The 25,695-nt window shown below is 39.4% G+C and overlaps 1 protein-coding gene across 18 annotated transcripts in view; it reads left to right on the top strand.

The window, feature by feature from the left end:
* Positions 1 to 25,695, top strand: part of DST (dystonin) — a 506,627-nt gene that overhangs the window by 280,375 nt on the left and 200,557 nt on the right. For all 18 annotated transcript variants that reach the window (XM_033217522.1, XM_033217521.1, XM_033217502.1 and 15 more), the window contains one exon: positions 11,602 to 11,768. In XM_033217522.1, coding sequence (XP_033073413.1) covers positions 11,602 to 11,768 — 167 coding nt within the window. The remainder of the gene's footprint in view (positions 1 to 11,601; positions 11,769 to 25,695) is intronic.

Raw genomic sequence — 25,695 nt, 5'->3', positions numbered from 1 at the left:
AAGGAAAAAGAGGAATTAATTTCTCAATACATTGAGTTTGAAGGGACTGTGAGATATAGCACAGTGATTAAGAGTATTAGCTTTGTAGCCAGACAGATTCAAGTTCAAATTTGACTTCTACCTGTTAGTAATTTGGGTAAACTTTGAGCAGGTCATATTATTACTTTATGTCTCTTTGTCATTTGTAAAATAATATTGTATATTGTAAAGATTATAAGAGGTAATTTTTATGAAGTACTTAATCACAGTGGTTCATTTAAGTCATCAATTTATGGTTAGTTTTACTATTGCAACGGAAGTGTATATGACAGGGAGTTGGGTTTAGGGTTAAGGTTTGGGATGGGGTGTAGGGATGTGGGAGTCAACTGTGTGGAGGTGGCAGCCAAAGCCATTGTGGTACAGATGATCTAGGGAGCGTGAGGAGAGGGGAGGAAAGAGGCCCGAGGCCTGTGCCCTGGGAATAATGTTAAAGGTTGGGCAACAGAGGAGCCTCTAATGAAGACTGAGAAGGAATGGTTAGAGAGGCCAGAGGAAAGCCTGGAAGGGGTGACGTCATGGAAGCCAAAGAAGAAAGATTGCCAGTGACAGACGCCTCAGCGAGATCAGTATTAGAAAATGGAAGGATGGGAAAACAACTCTTGAGCTCTTGTCCATGGTGTGTTTCTGTCATTAGACTGTAAGCTCTATGAGGATGGTTGTATAACCAATGCCTATTAATGGTACAAGTGGACATTTATGAGTGTTTGCTGAATGAGTGAGACTGTGAAGGAAGAGGTGATAGATAATCTCACACAATATCTTTCAACTAGTCAGCATCCCCCTACCCATCACTTCTATTATGTTAACAATCTAATTTTCTTCTTTATTGGAAAAACAGAGTTAGGAACAAGAACTCCCTCACTTTGTCTGGTCACCTTTACTTAGTTTTGGTGGAATGGTAAGAAAGAGGCCAAATCAAAACAGGTAGAGATGTGAAGGTAATAGAGACAAGAAAATATAGAATACTTTTTAAGGTAGCTTTCCTAAGAAGAGAATGGGAGACAGATGATGATAAGTAAAGAAGGAATTGAGTTCATGAAGATTATTTTTATTTATTTGAGGATGGAAGAGACTTGGGTATTTTAAATACTGAGAGACCCACATGCGAGGAGATTATTGATAGAAGGAGATTGATAGGAAGTAGGAGGTGAAAGGATTTAAACTCCAAGAGAAAAGGAGATCATGTGGGAGCAAAGTTTGTGGATAGCAGAACAGAAAGGGGTTCTTACGTGGCTAAAGGAGGAGATGAAATTTGTTTGCTAAACATAAAAACATAAAAGTAGAGGTGGTAGGGTAGGTAGTTGTAGACAAATAGTGAAGAATATTTATTTTTGGAAATGGAGTTTTAGTGTCACCCAGGCTGGAGTGCAGTGGCATAATCATGATTCACTGCAACCTTGACCTCCTGGGCCCAGGTGATCCTCCCACCTCAGGAGCTCGAGGAAGGTTGGACCGCAAGCATGCGACACTGTATCCAGCTAATTTTTTTTTTTTTTTTTTTAAATAGAGACAGAGTCTTCCTATGTTGCCCAGGCTGGTCTTGAACTCCTGGGCTCAAGTGATCCTCTTGCCTTGGCCTCCCGAAGTGTTGGGATTACAGGTGTGAGCCACCACACTCAGCCAAATAGTAAAGAATTGAAACAATATTGTGAGAGGTGAAAGAGCTGGCCAGTTAGGACACCAAGAAGAATTGCCACATTTCTTTGAGTACCTAGCTGAGGTTACAGACCTGGAATTTGTAGTGGCAGGAGTCCGCATGGTGGTGTGCTTTTCTCTGGTAGAAGTTTATAGCTTAGGGTGAAAGCAGAGAAGACATGCAGCTGGACTGATCAGGATTAAGGTTTGGTGGTGGAGTGGTTGCATGGTAAGGACAAAGATGTGAGGGACTTACGGATATTAGCAAGGAAGTGGTGGAAATGATAAATAATATAGTACAAGACAAACAGAAGGATGTAAAGATAGAAGGAACATCTGTAGAGGAAGAAAAGTAATTTTCTTCAACCCTCTTAAGTTAGTTGGAATGGATGCCTACAACAAAAGACAGATTGATAAGAGAAAGATAGTTTATTAACATGTATGTTTCATACGTACATAGGAGAGCCCAGGGAATGAGCAGTTCTCAGAGGCGGCTTTGAATTCCGTTTTATATAGCATCTTCAACAAAAGGCAGTGTATTTTTAGAGAAATGACGTGACAAAAGAAGAAAACTTCTGTGTCTCTGGAGGCAGCAACTTGTGGGAAGGGAAAGAAATGGCAGACAAAGGCCAGTTAGTAAAGCTTGTTCATATAGATAATTTTGGTCCCGTCTCCAGGCCCATAACTGACTAAAGTTATCTTTATTGGTTAATGTTTTTCCCTGTGGTAGAGGGGGACAGGATACCTTTTGTCTTTGTAAATCTATGTCCTGCTTTTATGCAAGTGGAGAGCAGAGAGCTTTCCTGCATCTGCTGCTACTTAATTGCCTTCAGCTCAACAACCCTTTTATTTTGACATGGCATCTTCTGGTCTCCCACAGCCCACCCTGTCCCCCAAGTATATATGAAATATATCAATCAACTGCTCTTCGTTTTTCTCTTGTTAATCTATCTTTTGTTACAGGGGTCTGTTCCAATTAAGAATTTATGAGAGTTGAGGAAAAAATTATTTTTCTTCCTCTACAGTTCATAGATAGGAAGAAAATTGGGCATGTCAAGGAATGTGAGATGTTAATGAAGCCAGATAATTGGTTAGCTAGAGTTAGCAAAGGAAAGGGCTGGAAGAATAGGAAACTGCTTTTTGAAGTTAAATACCTCAGGTAGACTAGTTCCGGTTCAAGATGGTGAGATCCAGGATGTAGGTGTATGACTGGCTGAAATGAAGAGACAAAGAAAGCACTGATGGTGGGTGCTACGTGGAGATGGCGTTTGGGTGTCCAGGCACACAGCCAGGTGCCACATCTTTGGGGGATGCGAGCGTCGTGTTTAAGGAGAGGAAGGAGGAGAGCCAGAGAGTAAGAGTGGCCTACAATGTAAAAATGATTTTTTTTTGTGCTTACAGATAATGATTTGAAAACCACTGGTTTTGCATCACTGGAGGAGTTAGAATTCACCTGCCCCACCTGTGGGCCTAGTGGAGTTGGGCGACTTGGCTGAATTTTAGTTATTGCAGTGGGGGATACTTGGGTTCAGTAAAAAGATAAAAGCAGTTTAAGGTATTGAAGACGTGAGACTTTGTTTACCATGGGGTAGATATTTTTGGAAGTTTGGGAATGGTAGCAAGCTGAGTCAGGAGAGATGAAGCCCAGATCAAATATGGGCAGGAGAAGCTCAGTGACAGGAAGAACTTGAATTTGAGCAGTAGCCAGCAATGACCAGGATGTGAGGCATGAAGGCTTCAAGTTTCTGAAAGGAACTCTGGTATAAAGTATTTTGTTTTGGTGCTGGCTGACAGATTGTTGGTGAAAAGCTTTAAGAAGCAATACTACTGAAGGTAATAAAATTGTGGTGGGGCCAGGTGCCGTGGTTCATGCCTATAATCCCAGCACTTTGGGAAGCCAATGTGGGAGGATCACTTGAAGCCAGGAGTTTGTGGACAACAAAAAGAAACTCCTGTCTTACACAAAATTTAAAAGAATTAGCCAGACATAGTGGCACATGCTGGTGGTCCAAGCTGTTTGGGAGGCTGAGGTGGGAGAATCAGTTGAGCCCAGGAGTTGGAGGCTGCAGTGACCTGTGATCTTGCCACTGCACTGCAGCCTGGCAAAAAGAGTGAGACTTCATCTCAGATAGATAGATGGATGGATGGATGGATGGATAAGTAGTGGTGGGAGAAAATCGATAGATAGATAAGTTGTGGTGGGAGAAGCTAACATTTGTAGAATTTTCTATGCTGCGGTGCTATGATAAGCACTTGATATGACTGTTTTTATTTAATCTTTAGAACCACCAAAGGAGGACGTTATTATATTTAAGTTTTTTTAAATTGACAAAAATTATATATATCATATACAACGTCGCATGAAATTCAAGTAATTAACACATACATTACTTCAGAATTACATTTTTGAGGTGAAAACACTTAAAATCTACTGTTTTAGCAATTTTAAAGAATGCAGTACATTGTTACTAACTATAGTCACTATGTTGTATAAGAGGAACTTATTCCTCTTAACTGAAATTTTGCATTCATTGACTGATATCACCCCAATCACTCCCACCCCAACCACCACAGCCTCTGGTAACCACCATTCTAGTCTCCTCACTTCTATGAGTTCAACTTTTTTAGATTCCACGTATAAGTGAAATCATTCAATATTTGTCTTTATGTGCCTGATTTATTTTGCTTAACATTCCCTCCAGGTTCATCTATGTTGTTGTTAATGACTACATTTCCTCTTTTTTTTTTTTTTTTTTTTTTTTGAGGCGGAGTCTCGCTCTGTCGCCCGGACTGGAGTGCAGTGGCCGGATCTCAGCTCACTGCAAGCTCCGCCTCCCGGGTTTACGCCATTCTCCTGCCTCAGCCTCCCGAGTAGCTGGGACTACAGGCGCCCGCCACCTCGCCCGGCTAGTTTTTGTATTTTTAGTAGAGACGGGGTTTCACCGTGTTAGCCAGGATGGTCTCGATCTCCTGACCTCGTGATCCGCCCGTCTCGGCCTCCCAAAGTGCTGGGATTACAGGCTTGAGTTTTTTTTTTTTTAGGCTGAACAGTACTCTTTTGTTTGTATATCTCACATTTTTTAAATTCATTCTTTGGCTGATGGACACCTAGACTGATTCCTTATCTTGGCCATTGTGAATAATGCTGCATTATACATGGAAGTGCATGTCTATCTTTGATATGTAGATTTCCCTTGGATATATACCCAGTAATGAGATTGCTGAATTATATGGTAGTTCTATTTTTAAGTTTTTGGGTACTTCTATACTGTTTTCCATAATGGTTTTACTAACTTACATTCCCACCAATAGCGCAGAAGTTCCCTATTCTCCACATTCTCAACACTTGATATCAGCTAGGTGCAGTGGCTCACGCGTGTAATCCCAGCACTTTGGGTGGCTGAGGCGGGTGGATCACCTGAGGTCAGGAGTTCAAGACCAGCCTGTCCAATATGGCAAAACCCCATCTTTACTAAAACTACAAAAAAATTAGCCAGGCGTGGTGGTGGGTGCCTGTAGTGCCAGTTACTCGGGAGGCTGAGGCAGGAGAATTGCTTGAACCCAGGAGGTGGAGATTGCAGTGATCTGAGATTGCCCCACTGCACTCCAGCCTGGGCAACAGAGTGAGACTCCGTCTCAAAAACAAAAACAAAAACCAACAAAAAACCACTTGTTATCCTCCTTTTTTTCCCCCTGAGACTAGCCATTCTAGCAGGTGTGAGGTGATATCTCCATGTGATTTTAATTTGCATTTCTTTGATGCTTAGTGATGTTGATCATTTTTTTCATATACCTGTGGGCCATTTGCATGCCTTCTTTTGAGAAAATGTCTATGATGATATCCTGTGTTTATTTTAAATTGAGTTTTTTAAATTTTTATTTATTTATTTACTTATTTTGAGATGGAGCATTGCTCTCTTGCCAGGCTGGAGTGCAGTGATGCAATCTCAGCTCACTGCAATCTCCGCCTCCTGGGTTCAAGTGATTCCCCTGCCTCAGCCTCCCAAGTAGCTGGGACTACAGGCCCGTGCCACCACGCCCAGCTAATTTTTTGTATTTTAGTAGAGATAGAGTTTCACCATGTTGGCCAGGATGGTCTCGGTCTCCTGACCTCGTGATCTGCCTGCTTTGGCCTCCCAAAGTGCTGGGATTACAGGCATGAGCCACCACATCCGGCCGAGTTTTTTGTTTTCTTATTACTGATTGTTTTAGTTCCTTATATATTTTGGATATTAACTCATTATAGGATGAATGGTTTGCACATATTTTCTCCCGTTCTGCAGTTTGTCTCTTTGTTTATTGTTTCTTTGGCTGTGCAGAAGATTTTTAGTTTGCCGTAATCTCATTTTTCTATGTTTGCTTTTTTTTTTTTTTTTTTTTTTTTTTTTTTTTTTTTTTTTTTTTTTTTTTTTTTTGAGACGGAGTCTTGCTCTGCCACCCAGGCTGGAGTGCAGTGGCCGGCTCTCAGCTCACTGCAAGCTCCGCCTCCCGGGTTCACGCCATTCTCCTGTCTCAGCCTCCCGAGTAGCTGGGACTACAGGCGCCCGCCTCGTCGCCCGGCTAGTTTTTGTATTTTTAGTAGAGACGGGGTTTCACCATATTAGCCAGGATGGTCTCGATCTCCTGACCTCGTGATCCGCCCGTCTCGGCCTCCCAAAGTGCTGGGATTACAGGCTTGAGCCACCGCGCCCGGCTATGTTTGCTTTTTTTACTTGTGCTTTTGGAGTCATATCTAAAAAATCATTGTCCTGTCCAAAGTCAGGAAACTTTTCCTTATATTTTCTTTAGTAGCTTTATAATATTAGGTCTTACATGTAAGTTTTTAATCCAGTTTGCATTGATTTTTGTATATGGTGTGAGATAAGGGTCTAATATCATTCTTCTTCATGTGGATATGCAGTTTTTCAGACATCATTTATTGAAGAGACTGTTCTTTCTCCATTGTGTGTTATTGGCATCTTTGTCAAATATCAATTGACCATAAATGCGTGGTTTGTTTCTGGGCTCTCTGTTGTTCCACTGGTCTGTCTGTTTTCATGTCAGTACCATGATGTTTTCATTACTATAGGTTTGTAGTATATTTTGAAGTCAGGTAGAGTATGATGCTTCCAGGTTTGTTCATTTTGTTCAAGATCGCTTTGACTCTTTGGGGTCTTTTGTGGTTCTATTCAAATGGAAGGATTGTTTCTTCTATTTCTATGCAAAATGTCATGAGAATTTTGATAGGGATTGCATTGAATCTATAGATTGCTTTGGCTAGTATGGACATTTTAACAGTGTTAATTCTTCACATTCATGAATGAACATGGGATATCTTTCCATTTATTCATGACTTCTTTAATTTCTTTCATCAGTGTTTTCAGTATAAAGGTCTTTTATCTCCTTGGTTAAATTTATCACTAGGTCTTTTTTTAAGCTATTATTAATGGGATTGCTTTCTTGATTTCTATTTTTGATAGATTGTCGTTATTATTTACTTTTTTTTTTTTTTTTTTTGAGATGGAGTCTTGCTCTGTCGCCCAGGCTGGAGTGCAGTGGCCGGATCTCGGCTCACTGCAAGCTCCGCCTCCCGGGTTCACACCATTCTCCTGCCTCAGCCTCCCGAGTAGCTGGGACTACAGGCGCCCGCCACCTCACCCGGCTAGTTTTTTTGTATTTTTTAGTAGAGACGGGGTTTCACCATGTTAGCCAGGATGGTCTCGATCTCCTGACCTTGTGATCCGCCCGTCTTGGCCTCCCAAAGTGCTGGGATTACAGGCTTGAGCCACCGCGCCCGGCCTATTTAAGTTTTAAAGATGAAGAAAGTGAGACCAAGCACAGTGGCTCACGCCTGTAATCAGCAGTTTGGGAGGCCAAGATAGGTGAATCACCGGAGGTCAGGAGTTCAAGATCAGCCTGGACAACATGGTGCAATCCTGTCTCTACAAAAAATACAAAAATTGCTGGATATGGTAGCACACACCTGTAGTCCCAGCTACTTGGGAGGCTGAGACAGGAGAATCACTTGAACCTGGAAGGTGGAGGTTGCAGTGAGCCAAGATGGCACCACTGCAGTCCATGCTGGGTGACAGAGTAAGACTCCATCTCAAAAAAAAAAAGATAAAGAAAATGGATTTTAGGAGATTATGTGAGTAGTCTGGGTCATTCATTTCATTAACTGTTGGAATTAAAATTGAAACCCAGGCAGCATGAATTGAACCCTCTCTGATTATCACTACATTGCCTCCAGATTTTGAAGGGAGGTAGCTTGATTACTTTCTAGAATCTGACCCAAATGTGAAACCACCTTTAACCTGTCATTGGTGGAAGATTCAGGCTGTTCTGTTGAACACACAGTTTTCAGATCAGGGATTATGAATAACAACTGAAGACTTAAACAATTTTTAGCATTTAACTTACTTTTTAATTTTGGTTGCATAGTATCATGAAAAGTGTGATATATTAGTGGCTAATGGTAACAGTATTTTAAAAAATGCCTTAAATTGCTATAAGAGGATGATGTTCAGTTTATTGGAAATAGCAGGAAAAGCTGAAAGTGGAGGAGTTAGAATTCACCTGCCCTGCTTGTGGGCCTAGTGGAGTCGGGACTTGGTTTAATCTTTGATATTTTAAAGCTTGGTTCATAATGTTTGATTATGCATTGTAAAATTATATGAATATACTTTTGAATATGTACTTTAAAATTATAGATTTTTAATTGTGTGTATATATAACAGTATGAAATTGTATTTGTAACAATCTGAAATTCATCTATTAGAAACTTATTTAGTAAGAATACATTATTTTCTCTTGACATGTAGACCATTTTCAGACCTCTAAACTCCTTTAACATCCTTCCTCTGGTAAAACTACTGTGTAGCACTTGAACCTATTAAGCTAGTACCTTGTAGTTGAACTTTACTGACTTCCCTAGTTAACAGGTAATACTTTTGTAACTGACTGGCATGGAATTAGCAGAAAACAGTCCCACACAACCCCAGCTATCTACCTTTTCTATCTCTCATTATACATACTATCTAGGTGGCTCTTGAATTGTAAGGGTTCCCCAAAACAGTTGATTTTACAATTTTTAAAGGGTTATAGAGACCAAGAGGCTCAACTTTTTCTTTTCTTTTCTTTTTGGTTTTTTTATTTTTGTTTTTAAGGGCCTCACTCTGTCATGCAGGCTGGAGTGCAGTGGCGTGATCATGGCTCACTACAGCCTCGACCTCCTAGACTTAAGCGTTCTGCCTCAGCCTCCCTAGTAGCTGGGACTGTGAACACATGCTATTATGCCAGGCAAAATTTTTTTTTTTTTTTAATAGAGATGGGGTCTCACTATGTTGCCTAGCCTGGTTTCGAACACCTAGGCTCAAGTGATCCTCTCATCTTGGCCTCCCTATGTGTTGGGATTACAGGCGTGAGCCACGGCGCCTGGCCTCAACTTCTTCATTCACCGTTTCCTAGATTAGCTTCTCTGAACACTTGTGATCATAGATTTTAATTGGTTTAAGGCAGCAAATTTTAAAAACTTATTCTTTTATTCCTCTTTATGGGAAGAGAGTTAAGAAAATAGTAAAGTTCACGCCTGTAATCCCAGTACTTTAGGAGGCCAAGGCAGGTGGATCACCTGAGGTCAGGAGTTCGAGACCAGCCTCAACATGGAGAAACCCCATCTCTACTAAAAATAGAAAATTAGCCGGGCATGGTGGTGCATGCCTGTAATCCCAGCTACTTGGGAGTCTGAGGCAGGAGAAATTGCTTGAACCTGGGAGGTGGAGGTTGCGGCGAGCCGAGATCGTGCCATTGCACTCTAGCCTGACCAACAAGAGTGAAACTCCATCTCAAAAATAATAATAACAATAATAGTAATAATAATAATAATGTCAAGGTTTTACTTCTCCCTTTTTCAAAAAGAATAACAATAACTACAGTAGTAACATAGCTCACCTATTTTGAGCATGTACTGACTGTGGGCCAGGCATTACACTGTGCTAATGTTGTTGATTCTCACAACACAGTATGATCATCATTATTTTACAAGTAAGGGAATGGGCTTAAAGCAGTTAAGTAACTTGAGCATGTAAAATGGTGGACATGGGACTTAAACTCTTGGAATGTGCTGGAAAGGTACCGTAGCATAATTTTTGACCAGAATATCGTTGGAACTTGGGCTAAAGAATATTGGTAAATTTTATGCTGTTTTTTTTTCACATTAAAAAAAAAAGAAATTTCTTCTATATATACTATATGATGTGTTTATGTACAGAGTTCTTTTCCATGCTGTGGAGACTGGCATGGATCCCTGGCAAAGATTATTAAAATTGAGACTGTTTGTTCCACTTTTAAATCCTGGCCATTTGTCAAGCAGAGTGTCTCAGACTGTGACTGAGAGTGAAGCTCCATGGGGCATGGCAGCCTCTCCTGAACACTGGAGAAGGAGTGTGTGAGGCCCCCCCGTCATTTCCAACAAGTGAAGTTGTCAGGGGCTGCCAGGCCTGGCAAGGGCTTTCACTGCCACAGCCTTCCTGCCCCGGGTCCCTGGCTTGGCTGTGCCTCTGGCTCTGTGGCAGCTGGGAAGAATAAAGGGCTTCCTGTTTGAGCCTGGCACTGCCACATGTAACAGGTTTTCCTTGGAGTTTTTTTTTTTTTTATTCTCTACTTTCAGTTGCTTGACTCTGCCTGTTGTACCTCTGACTTCTGTGTTGTGTGTATAGTCTGTTAGTAAAACTTTAGACTGAACAGGGTCCTAAACGTTATCTGCTTCTGCTTCCTCCTCATTTTATAGATAAGGAAGTTGACTCTCAAACACGAAATGAATTATTCAAACCTATGGGACTAGGAAGCAGGTCTAGAAGCCTGTCTCGTGACTCTAGTCTAGTGATATTTTCCCTGTTACAGAATGATTTGTTCTTCCTATGTCTTGCTTCTCATCTCTGACTTGCTCATCCTGATTCTGGCGTGCCGCCCATCTTGTTGATCCCTTGGCTTTGTGTCTTGCCCTGATTGAGGGAACAGTTGTTGGTGGTGTTAATCTCAGCTTTGGAATTACTGTGTGACCCCTGGTAAAGTCACTTTGTGCCTTAATATAATTATCAGCAGATTAAGTAGGACCTTTATCAAAGAGGTGCTCTTGGGAGAATGTAAAAAATTTCCAAAGAGGTTTCTTGGGAAACTGGTGGCCTGTTTTATCATTATTCGGTGGAAGAGACTTTTAGAAAACTTCATGAAAACAAAATACAGGAGAAAAAATCAGTTGATAAAGGTTTCAGGTTGAGCAAGCCGAGCAAGGACTCATGAGAACATTAGAGACTTCTGGCCAAATTATTATATAATATGGTTAATAGGAGAGAATACTACTTTCATTGTTCTTTACACAGAATACCTGTTGGATCAAATTCTGCTCTGCAGGTGGTAGTGTAGAGTAATTTATAGGTTTTACTTCTGATCCAATTGAACTTGGAAAAGTGTCTCCTTAAGTTGTTTTAACAAATCTGATTCGGAAAGAAGAATGTAATATTTTCAATACTGTAGAGTTTTGGTTTAATAAAAAGAGAATAAATGCTTTTAAATTGGACACAAATGAGTTCAATCTGACTTTTTCGATCTGTTGTTAACCTCTTTGAAACTCAGATTTCCTATATGTAAAATGGAGAAAATTTATTTATTTCCTATATGTAAAACGGGGAAAATTTGTAAGGGAGAGATATGAGGGCTAAATAAAAATAATTATATAGAATAGCTAATGGTTTGATAACTTTCTACATGTGGGGCATTCTCTTAAGTGCGATACACATAATATCTCATTCACATCTCTTAACAATCTCATAAAGCGAGAATTGTTATTATCCTAATCTTACATTTGGAAAGTGCTTGGCACATAGTAGGTTCTTAATCTGAGTTAGCTTCCTTCCTTTCTAAAGGTTTAACACTTTCTGTTATATCTAGATATCTGATATCCATGTTACTGGAGAGTCAGAGGATATGTCTGCAAAAGAGAGATTGCTACTCTGGACACAGCAGGCAACAGAGGGTTATGCTGGAATTCGGTGTGAAAATTTCACTACCTGCTGGAGAGATGGAAAATTATTTAATGCCATCATTCATAAATACAGGTATGGAATTTGTGGATATTTTCCTTATACAACTGTAAGACACATTTCTTTCATTTCTGAATTTTAAAATTATCTTTTATTATTATAGAAGCAAAAGCATGGCAAAAAATTAGAAAATACAGAAAAATTGAAATAAAAAATTGGCCGCGTGCAGTGGCCCATCCCTGTAATCCCAGGACTTAGGGAAGCCAAAGTGGGTACATTGCTTGAGCGTAGGAGTTGGAGAACAGCCTTGGCAAAAGGGTAAAACCCTCTCTCTGCAAAAAAAAATACAAAAAATTAGCTTGGCATGGTGGCAGGCGCCTGTATTTCCAGCTACCCCGGAGGCCAAGGCTGCGGTGAGCCATGATCATGTGACTGCACTGCAGCCTGAGTGACAGGGTGAGACTCTGGCTTAAGAAAATAAAAAAAAATTTTTAAATCATATTTCCACTACTTAGAGGCCATCATTCTGAATTGTAGTGTGTACACACACACACACACACACACACACACACGTACGCGCACACACACGGCTGTAATATGTCTTTGGATATTGGCAGTAACTTAGCAGATAGCAAACTTTGATTTTGCCTCTGAAGAACTGCTGAGTATGAAGATTAGAGTTTAGTTCAGACTTGTAGCCCACAAGTTTCCAGTTCGTATCTCCTAGTCTAATTACTCTAGTGAGTGGGCTTAGCAATTGCCAGTTTTGGGGTGGTAAATAGTTTCCTGGTGAGAATTATTAACAACTAAATCCACATTAATACTTACATAGCACTTACTAAGTGCCAGGCACTGTTCTAAGCAGTTTACATATGTTAATTCATTTACTCCTCACAACATCCCTATTGTCATCCCAGTAAACAGACAGAAACTGAGACACAGTCAATACTTGACTTGCAGTCATACAACCAGTGAGTGGCAGACTTGGAACTCAAACTTAGGCATTCTGGCTCTTGGGTTCATGTTCTTATTGCCTTATTAAGAAGCTAAATCCCCAGAAAGTATTTACTGAAAATAATGTATTTCTTTTTTTTTTTTTTTCTTTTTGAGACAAAGTCTCGTGCTGTTACCCAGACTGGAGTGCAGTGGCACGATCTCGGCTCACTGCAACCTCTACCTCCCGGGTTCAAGCGATTCTCCTGCCTCAGCCTTCTGAGTAGCTGGGATTACAGGCGTATGCCACCACACCTGGCTAATTTTTATGTTTTTAGTAGAGATGGGGTTTCACCATGTTGGCCAGGCTGGTCTCGAGCTCCTGACCTCAGGTGATCCACCCACCTCGGCCTCCCAAAGTGCTGGGATTACAGGCTGAAAACTTGATTTCAGTTTTCAAGAAATATATCAAGATATATTTCTTGATCTCAGGTTTTTTTTTTTTTTTTGGTTTTACAAATATTATGTCATGTTGTTGAATAACTAACTATATTCCTAAAGCTATGAAGTCATTAAATTATAAACTATATGTGAACTATAAAGTCATTAAACTGACAAATTTAGCTGCTTGGGAGGCTGAGGCAGGAGAATGGCGTAAACCCAGGAGGCGGAGCTTGCAGTGAGCTGAGACCCGGCCACTGCACTCCAGCCTGGGCGGCAGAGCAAGACTCCGTCTCAAAAAAAAAAAAAAAAATTAAAAAAAATAAAAAAAAATAAAAAAAAAAATAAAAAATAAAAATAATTATATAGGATAGTTAATGGTTTGATAACTTTCTACATTGTCTTAAATGCTATACACATGTTATCTCATTCAAATCTCCTAACAATCTCATAAAGCAGGAATTGTTATTATCCAAATTTACAAATAAGGAACCTTAGGTTTACCAAGTTTATACTGCTAATAAGTTAGAGAACTTAGACTCAAAGCCAGCTCTGTTTGACTTGACATCCCGTTCTCTTTCTCTCTTTCCTCTTCTTTCCTTTCACTTCTCTTTTCTTTCCCCTTTCCTTTCTTCCTTTTTATTTTGGAAATTTCAACATCTAAAAACTGTGTTGAATCCTCCATATATGCACACTCAGGAGCCCCTATTTTTATTTTATTTAGTTAATTAATTAATATATTTTTTGAGATGTAGTTTCGTTATTGTTGCCCAGGCTAGAGTGCAATGGCATGATCTTGGCTCACTGCAACCTCCGCCTCCCAGGTTTAAGCGATTCTCCTGCCTCAGCCTCCCAAGGAGCTGGGATTACAAGCACCTGCCACCACTCCTGGCTAATTTTATTATTATTATTTTTTATTTAGTAGAGACAGGATTTCACCATGTTGGCCAGGCTGGTCTTTAACTCCTGACCTCAGGTGATCCACCTACCTTGGCCTCCCAAAATGCTAGGATGACAGGCATGAGCCACCGTGCCTGGCCGCATGAGTCACCATGCCTGACCCCTATTTTTAAACATTATAATTGTATCCTTCCTTTGTGGAACAACATTTAAATAGAGGTGGGTGTAGGTTGCTGAATCAAAAAGAAAAACCACGATCAACTTGCCTACACTTGTTTAAAGCACCAGATCTTCTTGAGTGAAGGTTTAGTGGCTGCAGACACAGCGATCATCATACTGCACTGTCCAGGTGACTTAGAATGAGAGGCCATGAGAAGGCTGTGCAGCTGGACACATTCTATACTTGGAATGATAGAATCTTTGTGGCCTTTGAATTAAAATATTTCAATTGTGATACCTAAAGTATTTGTAACAATGCTTCTTTGAGGGTGTGTTCTGCTCTCTCCTTTGAAGTTTTTTAGGCAGAAGCAAAATATAGGAGCCAGCTATTCTTCTAAAATAACCTACTTTTGGCAGGGAGGATGAAGCAGGAGGATTGCTTGAGGCCAGAAGTTTGAGACCAATCTGGACAATATAGCAAGACCCCAATTCTACAAAAATAAAATAGATTAGAAAAACCCCTACTTTTAAAAACAATGGCCTCTGGACATTATCCCTCTAGTACTCATGAAAAATTATAAATACGAATTGGGGTGTGTGTGTGTGTATATATATATAACGCATTTTTCTCCTAAGTACTTAAGTATTTCATTGTGTGTGTCGGAGATCCTAAAATTTCCTATGAAAGTTTGATATCATAGAGCTCTTACTGCTTTAGGTGAGAATTTGAGTCTTTGAATTAGTTATTTGTTTTGAACTTTTATTTTGACAGAAATAACTTTTTAGAACAATGTTTAGCTTTAACTTAGAACTTTGGTTTTCCTAGTTTGCTTTATTTTCCTTTGTTAAAATTCATGGTTAAAACACCATGTATCAGGTTTAAATGCTTACAAGATTTCTTTGTTGCTGAAATTCTGTTGTTGTTCTGTGGCTTATAAAATATTATTGTGGTTTCTTTCACTAGAAGAAACCTTTCATCTGTAGAACTTCATTTTTAGTTGAAGTCATTGAACCTTTCTTAAAAAAAAAAAAGAATACTTTTCTTCCAGCATGTGAAATAATTAAATGAAGAGAGTTGAATTGTATGTATTTCTCTCCGTTGAATACCTTGATTTACTCTAGAAGAAAAAAGAAACAAATATAAACAGTCAAAATATCACCATGAGCAAATTTTTTGATATTGGACAATCATAATCACATTTAGAGAGTAATGTCTTGGCTGGGTGCCCTGGCTCACACCTGTAATCCCAGCACTTTGGGAGGCTGAGGCAGGAGGATTGCTGGAGCTTAGGAGTTGGAGACCAGCCTGGGCAACACACCAAGACCCCATCTCTACAAAAAATTTAAAAATTAGCCAGGCGTGGTAGCACACACCTGTAGAGAATTTAAAACTGGAATTTAGAATTTTCTTTGGAGTTATTTTTTTAATTCTCTACTTTCAGTTGCTTGACTCTGCCTGTTGTGACCTGACTTCTGTGTTGTGTTTATAGTCTGTTAGTACAGCTTTAGACTAAAAAGGGTCCTAAACGTTATCTGCTTCTGCCTCCTCCTCATTTTCTTCTTGGGAGTCTGAGGTGGGTAGTGGGTAGGTAGCTTGAGTCCAGGAGGTCGAGACTGCAGTGAGTTGTGACTGTGTCACCACAGTCCGGGGTAGGCGACAGAGCAAGACCCTGTCTCAAAAAAAGAGTAGTTTTTTACTTAATAATTGTTTTTACTTGATAATTATTTCCATAAGTTTTGTGCTGTATTTGGATTTGTTGTGGAAAATGTCCATTTTATTGGGCTTTATTTTGTGTATTTAGATCAAACATTTATATGGATTTTACTTGGCTTTGGCAATAAAATTTATCTGAGGTGATACAGTGGGTTTGGTTTCTGTTGGTTGCTGTAGTGGATGAAAAGAGGGATGTGGTTATCCTTATGCAGCAAATTTGCATCCTCAAGATAGAATAGGAAATTTTTCTCCAGAAATTAGAAGGAAAATATATTTTTGACTTAAAGCAAACCAGTATTATTTGTGATAGGTGACTTACTTAGTAAGATTTTTGGTGCATATCTTCTAAAGATTTAGAAATATTGATCTGAAATAGGAACAGAGCAATAGCATCCTTCACCTTTTGTATTAATATAAATTATACAGTTACAAGTTATTAATCAAATATATTTGGATTGTCCAGCACATTTTTATTAGTGTTTCCATATAGAATATGACTCTTGAAAATAAAAAAGATGTTTATTAACCCCATAAAGAATATTTGTTTTCCTAACAATTCAGTATCCTAAATTTTTCCATGGAAAATATAATTTTCATGTTTCTTGAAATAATTAATATATGAAATAACAATGAAGAGAAATTTTTATAATAAGTGTAATTTATAGATGTTACAGAATAAAAATGATCCATGAAGGTAAAAAGTAAGTAACAGTCACAAAATAATTACTTAAGAAATAGATGTATAATGTTGGCCATGTTGTGGCAGTTTCTGTCCTAGCTGTTTTTTAATGTGTTAGCTTTTAAAATTACCACAGTCCTGTGAAATAGATTGTGACTCTGTTTTTAAAATAATTTCAACTTTTATTTTAGATTCTAGGGGTATATGTGCAGGGTTGTTACTTGGGTATATTGCATGATGCTGAAGGTTGGGGTACAACTGATCCTGTCACCTAGGTAGTGAGCATCACACCTAATTGGTAGTTTTTCAGCCCTTGCCCCCCACCCCATAGTAGTCCCCAGTGTCCGGTTGTTGCTGTCTTTATGCATGACTTCATTTTTGTCAATAGAGAAACTGAGGCTCAAAGAGTAACTCATGTTTTTGACATCACATACCTTTTACATAACAGAGGTGATTGCTCTGAATTCTCATCTTCATGTACTTCTATGTAACTACTTACATAGTTTCCTTTAGGTAAACTAGATTTCAAGAAATGGAACTGTTGACCAGAACAACTGTGATAGTGCATTGTTGAAGATCAATTATATTTTCAGGAATGGTATATGAAAATTATCGATGAACTTAAGAAATGACTAAATGAATAGTACCATATACAACTGACAACTAAGGTCTTTGCCTTTTGTAAGAAAGTTATCAATTAAAAAATAGTTACCAGTATTTCAGCTTGTGTAGAAAAAATCAAATTGCTTATTTACCTTGCCAAATAAACTCAAAATGATTGAACTTTGAGAGCAGGAATGGATGAGTTCTAACCATTATCACGTTTTAAAATTCGTTTTAAAATTGACTTGTTTCTTTTTGAGGGAGGTAAAGCTCTGACTTCCAGCTTGAAACTTAGCCTCTGACTTGTCTGGCTTCTCTCATTCTCTCCAAGTGGATATCTGCCCTAGAACATTAATGAAAGCCAAATTCCAAAACAACAGTGCCTAATGAGGGTTTAATTTAGTTGTTTAATTAATTAGTTACTAAAGTTGTTTAATTAATGAGGGTTTAATGAACTTGTTTAACTTACAGTTAGCCTTACAGTTTAACTTATAGTTAGCCATCTATGAAAATAGCATCAGCAGCAACTCATAACAACTTAAGGAAAATTATGGATAATAAAAGAACATTAAGATTCTTAGAATGAGTAAGAGCAAAATTACAGCGAAATTAAGCAGTTTTAGTATGTCACATTATCCTAAAGAGGACGAAGAGCCTGGATTATGCAATGGGGGTAATAAAAATGAAAGTTATATGCTTTAGTGGAAGAGATTGCAAGGGATAGTTCTATAGCTTCTATTTAAATAGGTCACTGATAAATACATTATGTCTTTCCCTTAAACCTGTGTTAGGAAATTCTGTTCATAATTCCTTCTAGGAACTTCTGTGTGTTATGTTCAGTTTTCAATGGAAAAGGTTCAAATAATAAAAATATTACGTACATGTACTAGTTTCTGCTTGTTCTGTTTGTATACTTTAATTTTTTTAGAATATAATACAACCTTTTTGCTAAAAACCACAACTGTGGGTAAATAAGCCTTACTATTGCCCCAATCTTACCTTAATTTTCAATCAAAAGACTAACAAAGAATACTGGATTTGATGAACTTAGATCAAAAGAATGTCACAAAAACATCTGTTGTGTAAGCAGGTTAAAAGCAAGAGAGAATAAAGTAGAATTAACCAAGAGCCAATAGGCAAGGGATCCTAGGAGTATCCTTTAAACACTAGTGGATTACTAAGTCCCCAAGAGTTGGGGTTGATATAGAGGAGTGAAATCCAGGACAGTAGTGCTTGTTCTTCAGAGGTAGGTGTTACAAGCAGAGGGTTCAACTCTCCTCTTATTTAAGGGTTTGCCGAGGCATCACAGTAAAATTGACTTGTTTCTTTTTGAGAGAGGTAAAGCTCTGACTTCCAGCTTGAAATTGAGCCTCTGACTTGTCTGGCTTCTTTCATTCTCTCCAAGTGGATATCTGCCCTAGAACATTAATGAAAGCCAAATTCCAAAACAACAGTGCCTAACATTGCTCTGTGTAAAAACAAGTCTGCCTGAGCAGGCATGAACATGAATATGTACCTGAAGGCCAGAGAGAACAGTGCAAAATGTGTGGAAGGGCCTTGCAAATCAGAGGTGGCGCTATGGAAAGACACTAAGTATGTCAAGACTAAAACTAGGGGTGTGTGTGTTTGAAGAGATTTTTTCTGCTTACTAGTTTCTGCCTGTCTTATTCTTGTTTTTAATTTATCTCATTTGTTTATTTAAATTGCCTTTAAAAAATAAAAATAAAACAAAATGTAAATAAATAAATAATTTGCCTTTTAATGCCCCTGGCAGTCTTTTCATAGGTTTGTTTTAAATATATTAACCAATTAAGATGCAAAATTTTGGGAATAGGTTGTATGCGGGAGCAAAGCAGTTAAGTGTTTTCTAATTAGGCAGGAACTTTTCACTTGTCTGAGTATGTAGTTGGATAGCAATTATTTTGTCCATTGTTTGTATTTTGAATGAGAATATAATAGGGCCATCATATTTCATTATATTAAAGTTTAAAGATGCTGTAACTGGGAAGGTTAGATTGTATAGCTGTGGTCAGAGTCAGCTTGTTTAATAGTATGACCTGGAGGCTGGTGATTCAGTCATAGGCATGAATTCAGTCACACCTTAGAAGCTAAACTGGATTGGACTGGTTTAATACCCAGAGAAGGCCCTTTAGGGTTTGAAATGTTCCAATAGGAAGTTGGCTTAGTGTTGACTTAGCCTTCAAGCTGCAGAATGCAGAGGTATGAGGGTATGTGTATGTGTGTGCATACACACAGCCATGGGCTGTAGTTTGGCCACAAGCCAGACACACACAGAGCCTGAAAGTTATCAATTAAAAAATAGTTACCAGTATTTCAGCTTGTGTAGAAAAAAATCAAATTACTTATTTACCTTGCCAAATGAACTCAAAATGATTGAACTTTGAGAGCAGGAATGGATGAGTTCTAACCATTATCACGTTTTAAAATTCGTGAAGAGCTAATGCACACTGCTTATAATGTAATGCATCTGCATCCAAGCGAGTTGTAAGAGTTAGTATCTGCATCTAGTGACCATTTTTATTGTGGCTAAATGGTTTTACGTACAATTTGGAGGATGTAATTTGGCATGTAAATATTTAGAGGAAATACCTGAATATATTACTTTGTTTTTATGTTCCTGGCCTTCTTGCCCAGATTAATTTTACAGAAATTCTCTGTAATATGAAGCCTCCCATTACTGTGTGTTTTTTGTTTTGTTTTGAGACAGTCTTGCCCTGTCATCCAGGCTGGAGTGCAGTGGCGTGATCTTGGCTCACTGCAACCTCCACCTCCCGGGTTCAAGTGATTTTCCTGCCTCAGCCTCCTGAGTAATTGGGACTGCAGGCATGCACCACTATGCCTGGCTAATTTTTTTGTATTTTTAGTAGAGACGGGGTTTCACCGTGTTGGTCAGGCTGGTCTCAAACTCCTGACCTCAATGATCCACCTGCCTTGGCCTCCCAAAGTGCTGGGATTACAGGCATGAGCCACTATACCCAGCCGAAAAAGATCTTTATAGATGTGATGTAAGGTATAGCCCACATTCTCCTACTTCCATTTTTGAGGCAGAAAACTGAAAAAGTGACACAGCCACAGTAGGGAGATAGCTCATCTGGTTGTCCTCTTCATGGGAGCCTGGCAAACCTGGTTGCAGTTTCTACAGCAGTCACTTTTTACCACAGTCCTACTTTTTCTCGTATCTGTGATTTTTAAAAAATGCCATATGGTGTTCTTTTGTATGCATATAATGTTTTATTTAGAGTGCCTTATTGATGGATATTATGTTGGTTTTTTTTTTGCTTTTAAAACTGTGTATTGAACTTTGTATGTGTCTTTGTGAGGCGTGTGAATATGTCCATAGGATAAGGTCCTGGAAGTGGAATTGCTGGGACAAAGGGTATTACATTTAAAATTTTGAGTCGTACCTCTGAATTGTCTGCCAAAAGAGTTGTACTGATGCATACCCCTTCTGCACTATTTCCCTCCATGATGCTTTTGAGAAACAAACACCTCTTAATTGTTAAGTACCTTTTAGCAGGTCTAAGCTCCACTCTTTTTTTTTTCTATTCTCTCTTTTACTTTGCCCTTTCATTCATAAAATTATTTCTTTTCAGCTTTTAAAGCTATACCAGTGATGAAATTGCAGGCCCATGTTTCACTCTGTTTGATGTGCAAGCTGTTAGTCTAAGCATGCATGTGTTAAGAGTTTAGGGGGAAAAAATGACTAAATAAGTTGACAACTTTCAGTGATGTGATCATTGAAAAAGTTAGAGGGTCGGCTGGGCGTGATGACTCACGCCTGTAATCCTGACACTTTGGGAGGCTGAGGCAGGTGGATCACTTGAGGTGAGGAGTTCAAGACCATCCTGGCCAACATGGAGAAATGGCAGCTCTACTAAAAATACAAAAAGTTAGCCAGGCCTGGTGGCTAACATTTTGTATTTTTTTTTAACTGATGGCACCTATAATCTCAGCTATTGAGGAGGCTGAGGCAGGAAAATCGCTTGAACCTGGGAGGCGGAGGCTGCAGTGAGCTGAGATGGCGCCATTGCACTCCAGCCTGGGTAACAAGAGTGAAATTCCGTCTCAAAAAAAAAAAAAAAAAATTAGAGTGGGGCTGTCTTGAGGTAGCATAAGAGAGACTGCCTATTACTCTCCTGGAAATTCAAGAAGAATGTAATAAACATGAGTTTCCCCTCCCCCTGCATGCTGCCGCTGATCCACTAACAACAGGGCTGTAAAGCTTGAGGGACGATGGGGTTTTGATCAAGACTCTCCTTGCTTAGAAACTTGACAAGTCCTGCCTTTGTCATGTTTCCCTTTAGCATTCTCTTACCTTTCTCTCACATGAAGATTTCTTTTACATTACAGGAGCAGCCGGTATATGTAACTCCACCTGTTTTTCTTTGACAGGTTCATCTATTTGTTTTAACACTTCTTGTATTTTGACTTGATTATTCACATTCTCATCTTAGTCTGTGATATGAAGTAGTTTGAGATTTAGTTTTCTACCATAATAAAAATAAATTGATTCCCACTACCACCTTTTTGGGGAGGGTGTATTTATCCTTTAGTCACTAAAGTTTACTTAAATTTTACTTTTATTAGTTCACTAAAATATAGGTACTGGAAGAGTTACTTCTCTATCAACATCAATACCATTCTCTGTATTCATTAAAATTTAGGCTGTTATGGGATTTATTGTTCTTTGTGAAGTGAGAAAGTTATAATTCATTAGGTATCTTTTAATTATTGAAGTTGTTAGACTCTAACCTCGAAGTACTAAACTTGCTCTAAATATACTGTTGCTCATTTTTGCTGTCTACCTTGTTAATGGAGAGTCACTTTGTAGAAAAAAAAAAGAATATTTGAAAAAACTCAGGCACCTAGTTTTGAGAACAAGGGAAAATTACCTTCATAGCTTGTTTCTAATCTGTGCCCAAATATGAGCATGAAGGGATGTCCACACTGAGTTATGCAGGCTTTTTTTTTTTTTTGGCAATTGCAAGGTGAGCTGCTTTTTGCACCAATAAGAACAGTAAGGACATGCTAAGCCTGAACATGATTTAATCAAAACAGTCATCTTCAGGAATTTGTTATGGTAACTTCTCTGCTGTCATAGGATAGTGAGACATATTGAATATATATTTTTATTGTGATCTTTTGAAAAGCAGATGTTAAGTGGCATATGTGTCTTCAGTCACCTCTGTGTGGGTTGTTCTGTAGCATAGAAGGTGTTCTAAAAATGGTGTCTAGGTAAATGGAATGAGGCTTTTTTTTGTTTTGTTTTACACTTCCACCCAGTCCCTTTTCAGTTCCTTGCAAACTGCTGAGTATGTACTGTTTCGCCAGCAAAGGCTGAGCCTGTGTGAGCCCAGCCATATGCTTTGTCTGTGCATGTCCCCACACAGGAAGCACACCAGAGAAAGCGATCTTTCAGGGTAGATTGATTTCATTAGAACTTCATCAGCAGCAGTCTCAAATGGTTCTGGCCAGCAGTCTTTTTCTATCTGTGTGATTAACCCTTCTCTTCCTCACAGCACCTCCTCCCACCACCTTTTCTCAGTGTTGACAGGTGATCTAGACTCCTACTCTCAGAGAAAATTGAAGCCAACAAGTAGAAAGTCTTTTTTGCTACCAAAGACACAAACCTATCTTCATCTGCGCCCATCCTCACCCCCCTAGTTCTTTTCAACACAGGAGTCCTCTCTCCACCTACCCAAAGCCTGTCCCCTCCTGCTGTGCCCTGGATCTTATCTCTGTCATTGCCTTGTATATATTCATCTTTTTCCTTCAGTAGATCTTTCTTATTGGATTTTAAGCATGCTGCAGCCTCTTCTGTTAATAAAACAACAATCAACAAAAACACTCTCCCTTAACTGCATGCTTTATTCCAGCTACTACCTTATATCATTCCTTTCCTTCAAGGCCAAAGTCCTCAGAAGAGTTGGCAATATTCTCTCCATCATCATTTCTTCAGTTCATACTCATTCTTCTACACATACTAATCTAGTCTCTTACTCCATAATTCATTAAAACACTTATTCTTGGGTGATGGGTGACTTCTGTGTAGCTAAATCCAGTGGATGTTTTTCAGGCCTCATCTTCCTTACATTTTAGTATTTCACACTATTGGCCATTCTTTTCTTCTTGAAATACTCTTTCCTTTAGCTTTTATGACACTGTACTCCTGGTTTTTCTCCCACTTCTTGTCTGCTCCTGCTCAGTTCCCTCTATAAACTTGGCCTCTTTCACAAGACCAGTAAACACTAGAGTTTTTCAAGATTGCGTGTTGGACTTTTTCTTTTCTCTGTATGTTGTCTCTCATCCATGCTTACAGCCCTATTTACTATAACCATTGTCATGTAACTGGGTTCTGTAGATTTGCCTTTCTAAATATCTCCTGACGTGACCACTTTTTATCTACTGCTGCCACATTCTTCTGCAAGCCACCATGGCCACTTAACTAGATTCTGTGGGAGTTCTTTGACCATTTAAATTTTTTTCTCACCCCCAGATCTGATCATTTAATCTCTTCCAATCCTCCTTAATGCATTTTGATGGCTTTTCATAGCTCTTAGGAAAAAAGTTTACAATCCTTTAAGACGTTCATGAGAGTCAGCATTGTCTTGGCCTTTTGCCACACATCCAGCCCCATGTCTCACCACGTTCTTCCCCTGCTGCTGGCTCCCCACTCATGCACTGGTCTCCTTGTAGTCCTGTGCCCTTCAACCACAGACCTATGCATGTCTTTTGTCATCACCTGAGTGCTCTTCCACCAGGTTTTCTCCTGGTTTACTCCTGAGCAACCTTTGGAGCTCTGAGCTCTCCATATGCACAGCGGCTGTTCTCAGTGCCTTACTTCCTGGTACATGGTAAATGCATATTAAATATTGAGTGAGTGAATAAATGAATGAACTTGCTAGTTTTTTGACTGGAAAGAATTATTTCTATGCAGCATACCAAAGCATCAGGTTGTCTTCTCTGATTACCCTTTTGTGGTGTTGCTTTTATGCCGATAGATACGTCTTAGTAACCTGTGCACATTGCTCTTTATACTAAGTTTCACAACTATTTTCACGTAAATCTCTTGAGATCTTGGGTAAATCAGTTGAGTTCTTTGAACCTTATGCTACCACCAGCCCGTAAGGTCCTGCCTCCCATACTCATACACATTTCCAGATGCTCTGTAGCTGATTTTTGTTCTAACTTCCATAATTCTTTTTTTTTTTTTTTTTTTTTTTTTGTTGAGACGGAGTTTCGCTCTGTCGCCCAGGCTGGAGTGCAGTGGCCGGATCTCAGCTCACTGCAAGCTCCGCCTCCCGGGTTTACGCCATTCTCCTGCCTCAGCCTCCCGAATAGCTGGGACTACAGGCGCCTGCCACCTCGCCCGGCTAGTTTTTCTGTATTTTTTAGTAGAGACGGGGTTTCACCGTGTTAGCCAGGATGGTCTCGATCTCCTGACCTCGTGATCCGCCCGTCTCGGCCTCCCAAAGTGCTGGGATTACAGGCTTGAGCCACCGCGCCCGGCCTAACTTCCATAATTCTTGATACTCATTTTCTGCAGAAAGAACTGAGACACAGGTTACAGGATGTGTGTCCAAAGTCAGAGAGCAAATTAGGACTAAATCACAGGACACCAGACTCACAGTTCTGTGCTTTGTGTGTGTGTTCCACCTCAATTTAGCCTTTTCTCTCAAATATGTAAAAACAGTCTCTTAAAAATTTAAAGAATTCCTAGCTACTTGGGAGGCTGAGGCAGGAGAATCACTTGAATCTGGGAAGCGGGGGTTGCAGTGGGCCGAGATTGCACTATTACACTCCAGCCTGGCGACAGAGTGAGAGTCCATCTCAAAAAAAAAAAAAAAAAAAAAAGAATTATGGCCAGGCGCAGCGACTCACGCCTATAATCCTAGCAGTTTGGGAGGCTGAAGCAAGCGGATCACTTGAGGTCGGGGGTTTGAGACCAGCCTGGCCAACATGGCTAAACCCCGTCTCTACTAAAAATACAAAAATTAGCTGGGCATGATGGTGGGTGCCTGTAATCCAGCTACTCGGGAGGCTGAGGCAGGAGAATCGCTAGAACCTGGGAGGCGGAGGTTGCGGTGAGCCGAAATTGCACCACTGCACTCCAGCCTGGGTGACAGAGCGAGACTCTTGTCTCAAAAAAAAAAAAAAATTAAAAAAATTAGATTGTGATAAGGTACATAAAATTTACCATCTTCATCAGTTTTAAGTTGGTAGTTAAGTGGCATTAAGTACATTTATTTTGTTGTACAACCATCACCGTCATCCATCTCCAGAACTCTTCTCATACAGCGTAACTGAAACTCTGTACCCATGAAACTCTAATTCCCTGTTTCTCCCTCCCCCCATCCTTTTGACAACCACCATTCTTCTTTCTATCTTGTCTTTCCTTTTTAAATTGAGGAATGAAACTGTGGCCCAGTGGTTTTTCAAGTAATAAGATATCTCAAGTCACAAAGTTTAGGTGGGTTTTTTATTCTGATTAAAAATATATATATGTGTGACCAAAGGCTGTCTTTTCCAGGCTTCATTATTTTATAGTGTAC

Source organism: Trachypithecus francoisi, unplaced genomic scaffold, assembly GCF_009764315.1.
Source record: "Trachypithecus francoisi isolate TF-2019V2 unplaced genomic scaffold, Tfra_2.0 Lachesis_group10, whole genome shotgun sequence".
NCBI lineage: Eukaryota > Metazoa > Chordata > Mammalia > Primates > Cercopithecidae > Trachypithecus > Trachypithecus francoisi.
Note: the sequence above shows the minus strand (reverse complement) of the source record. Positions and strands in the feature narration are given on the sequence as shown.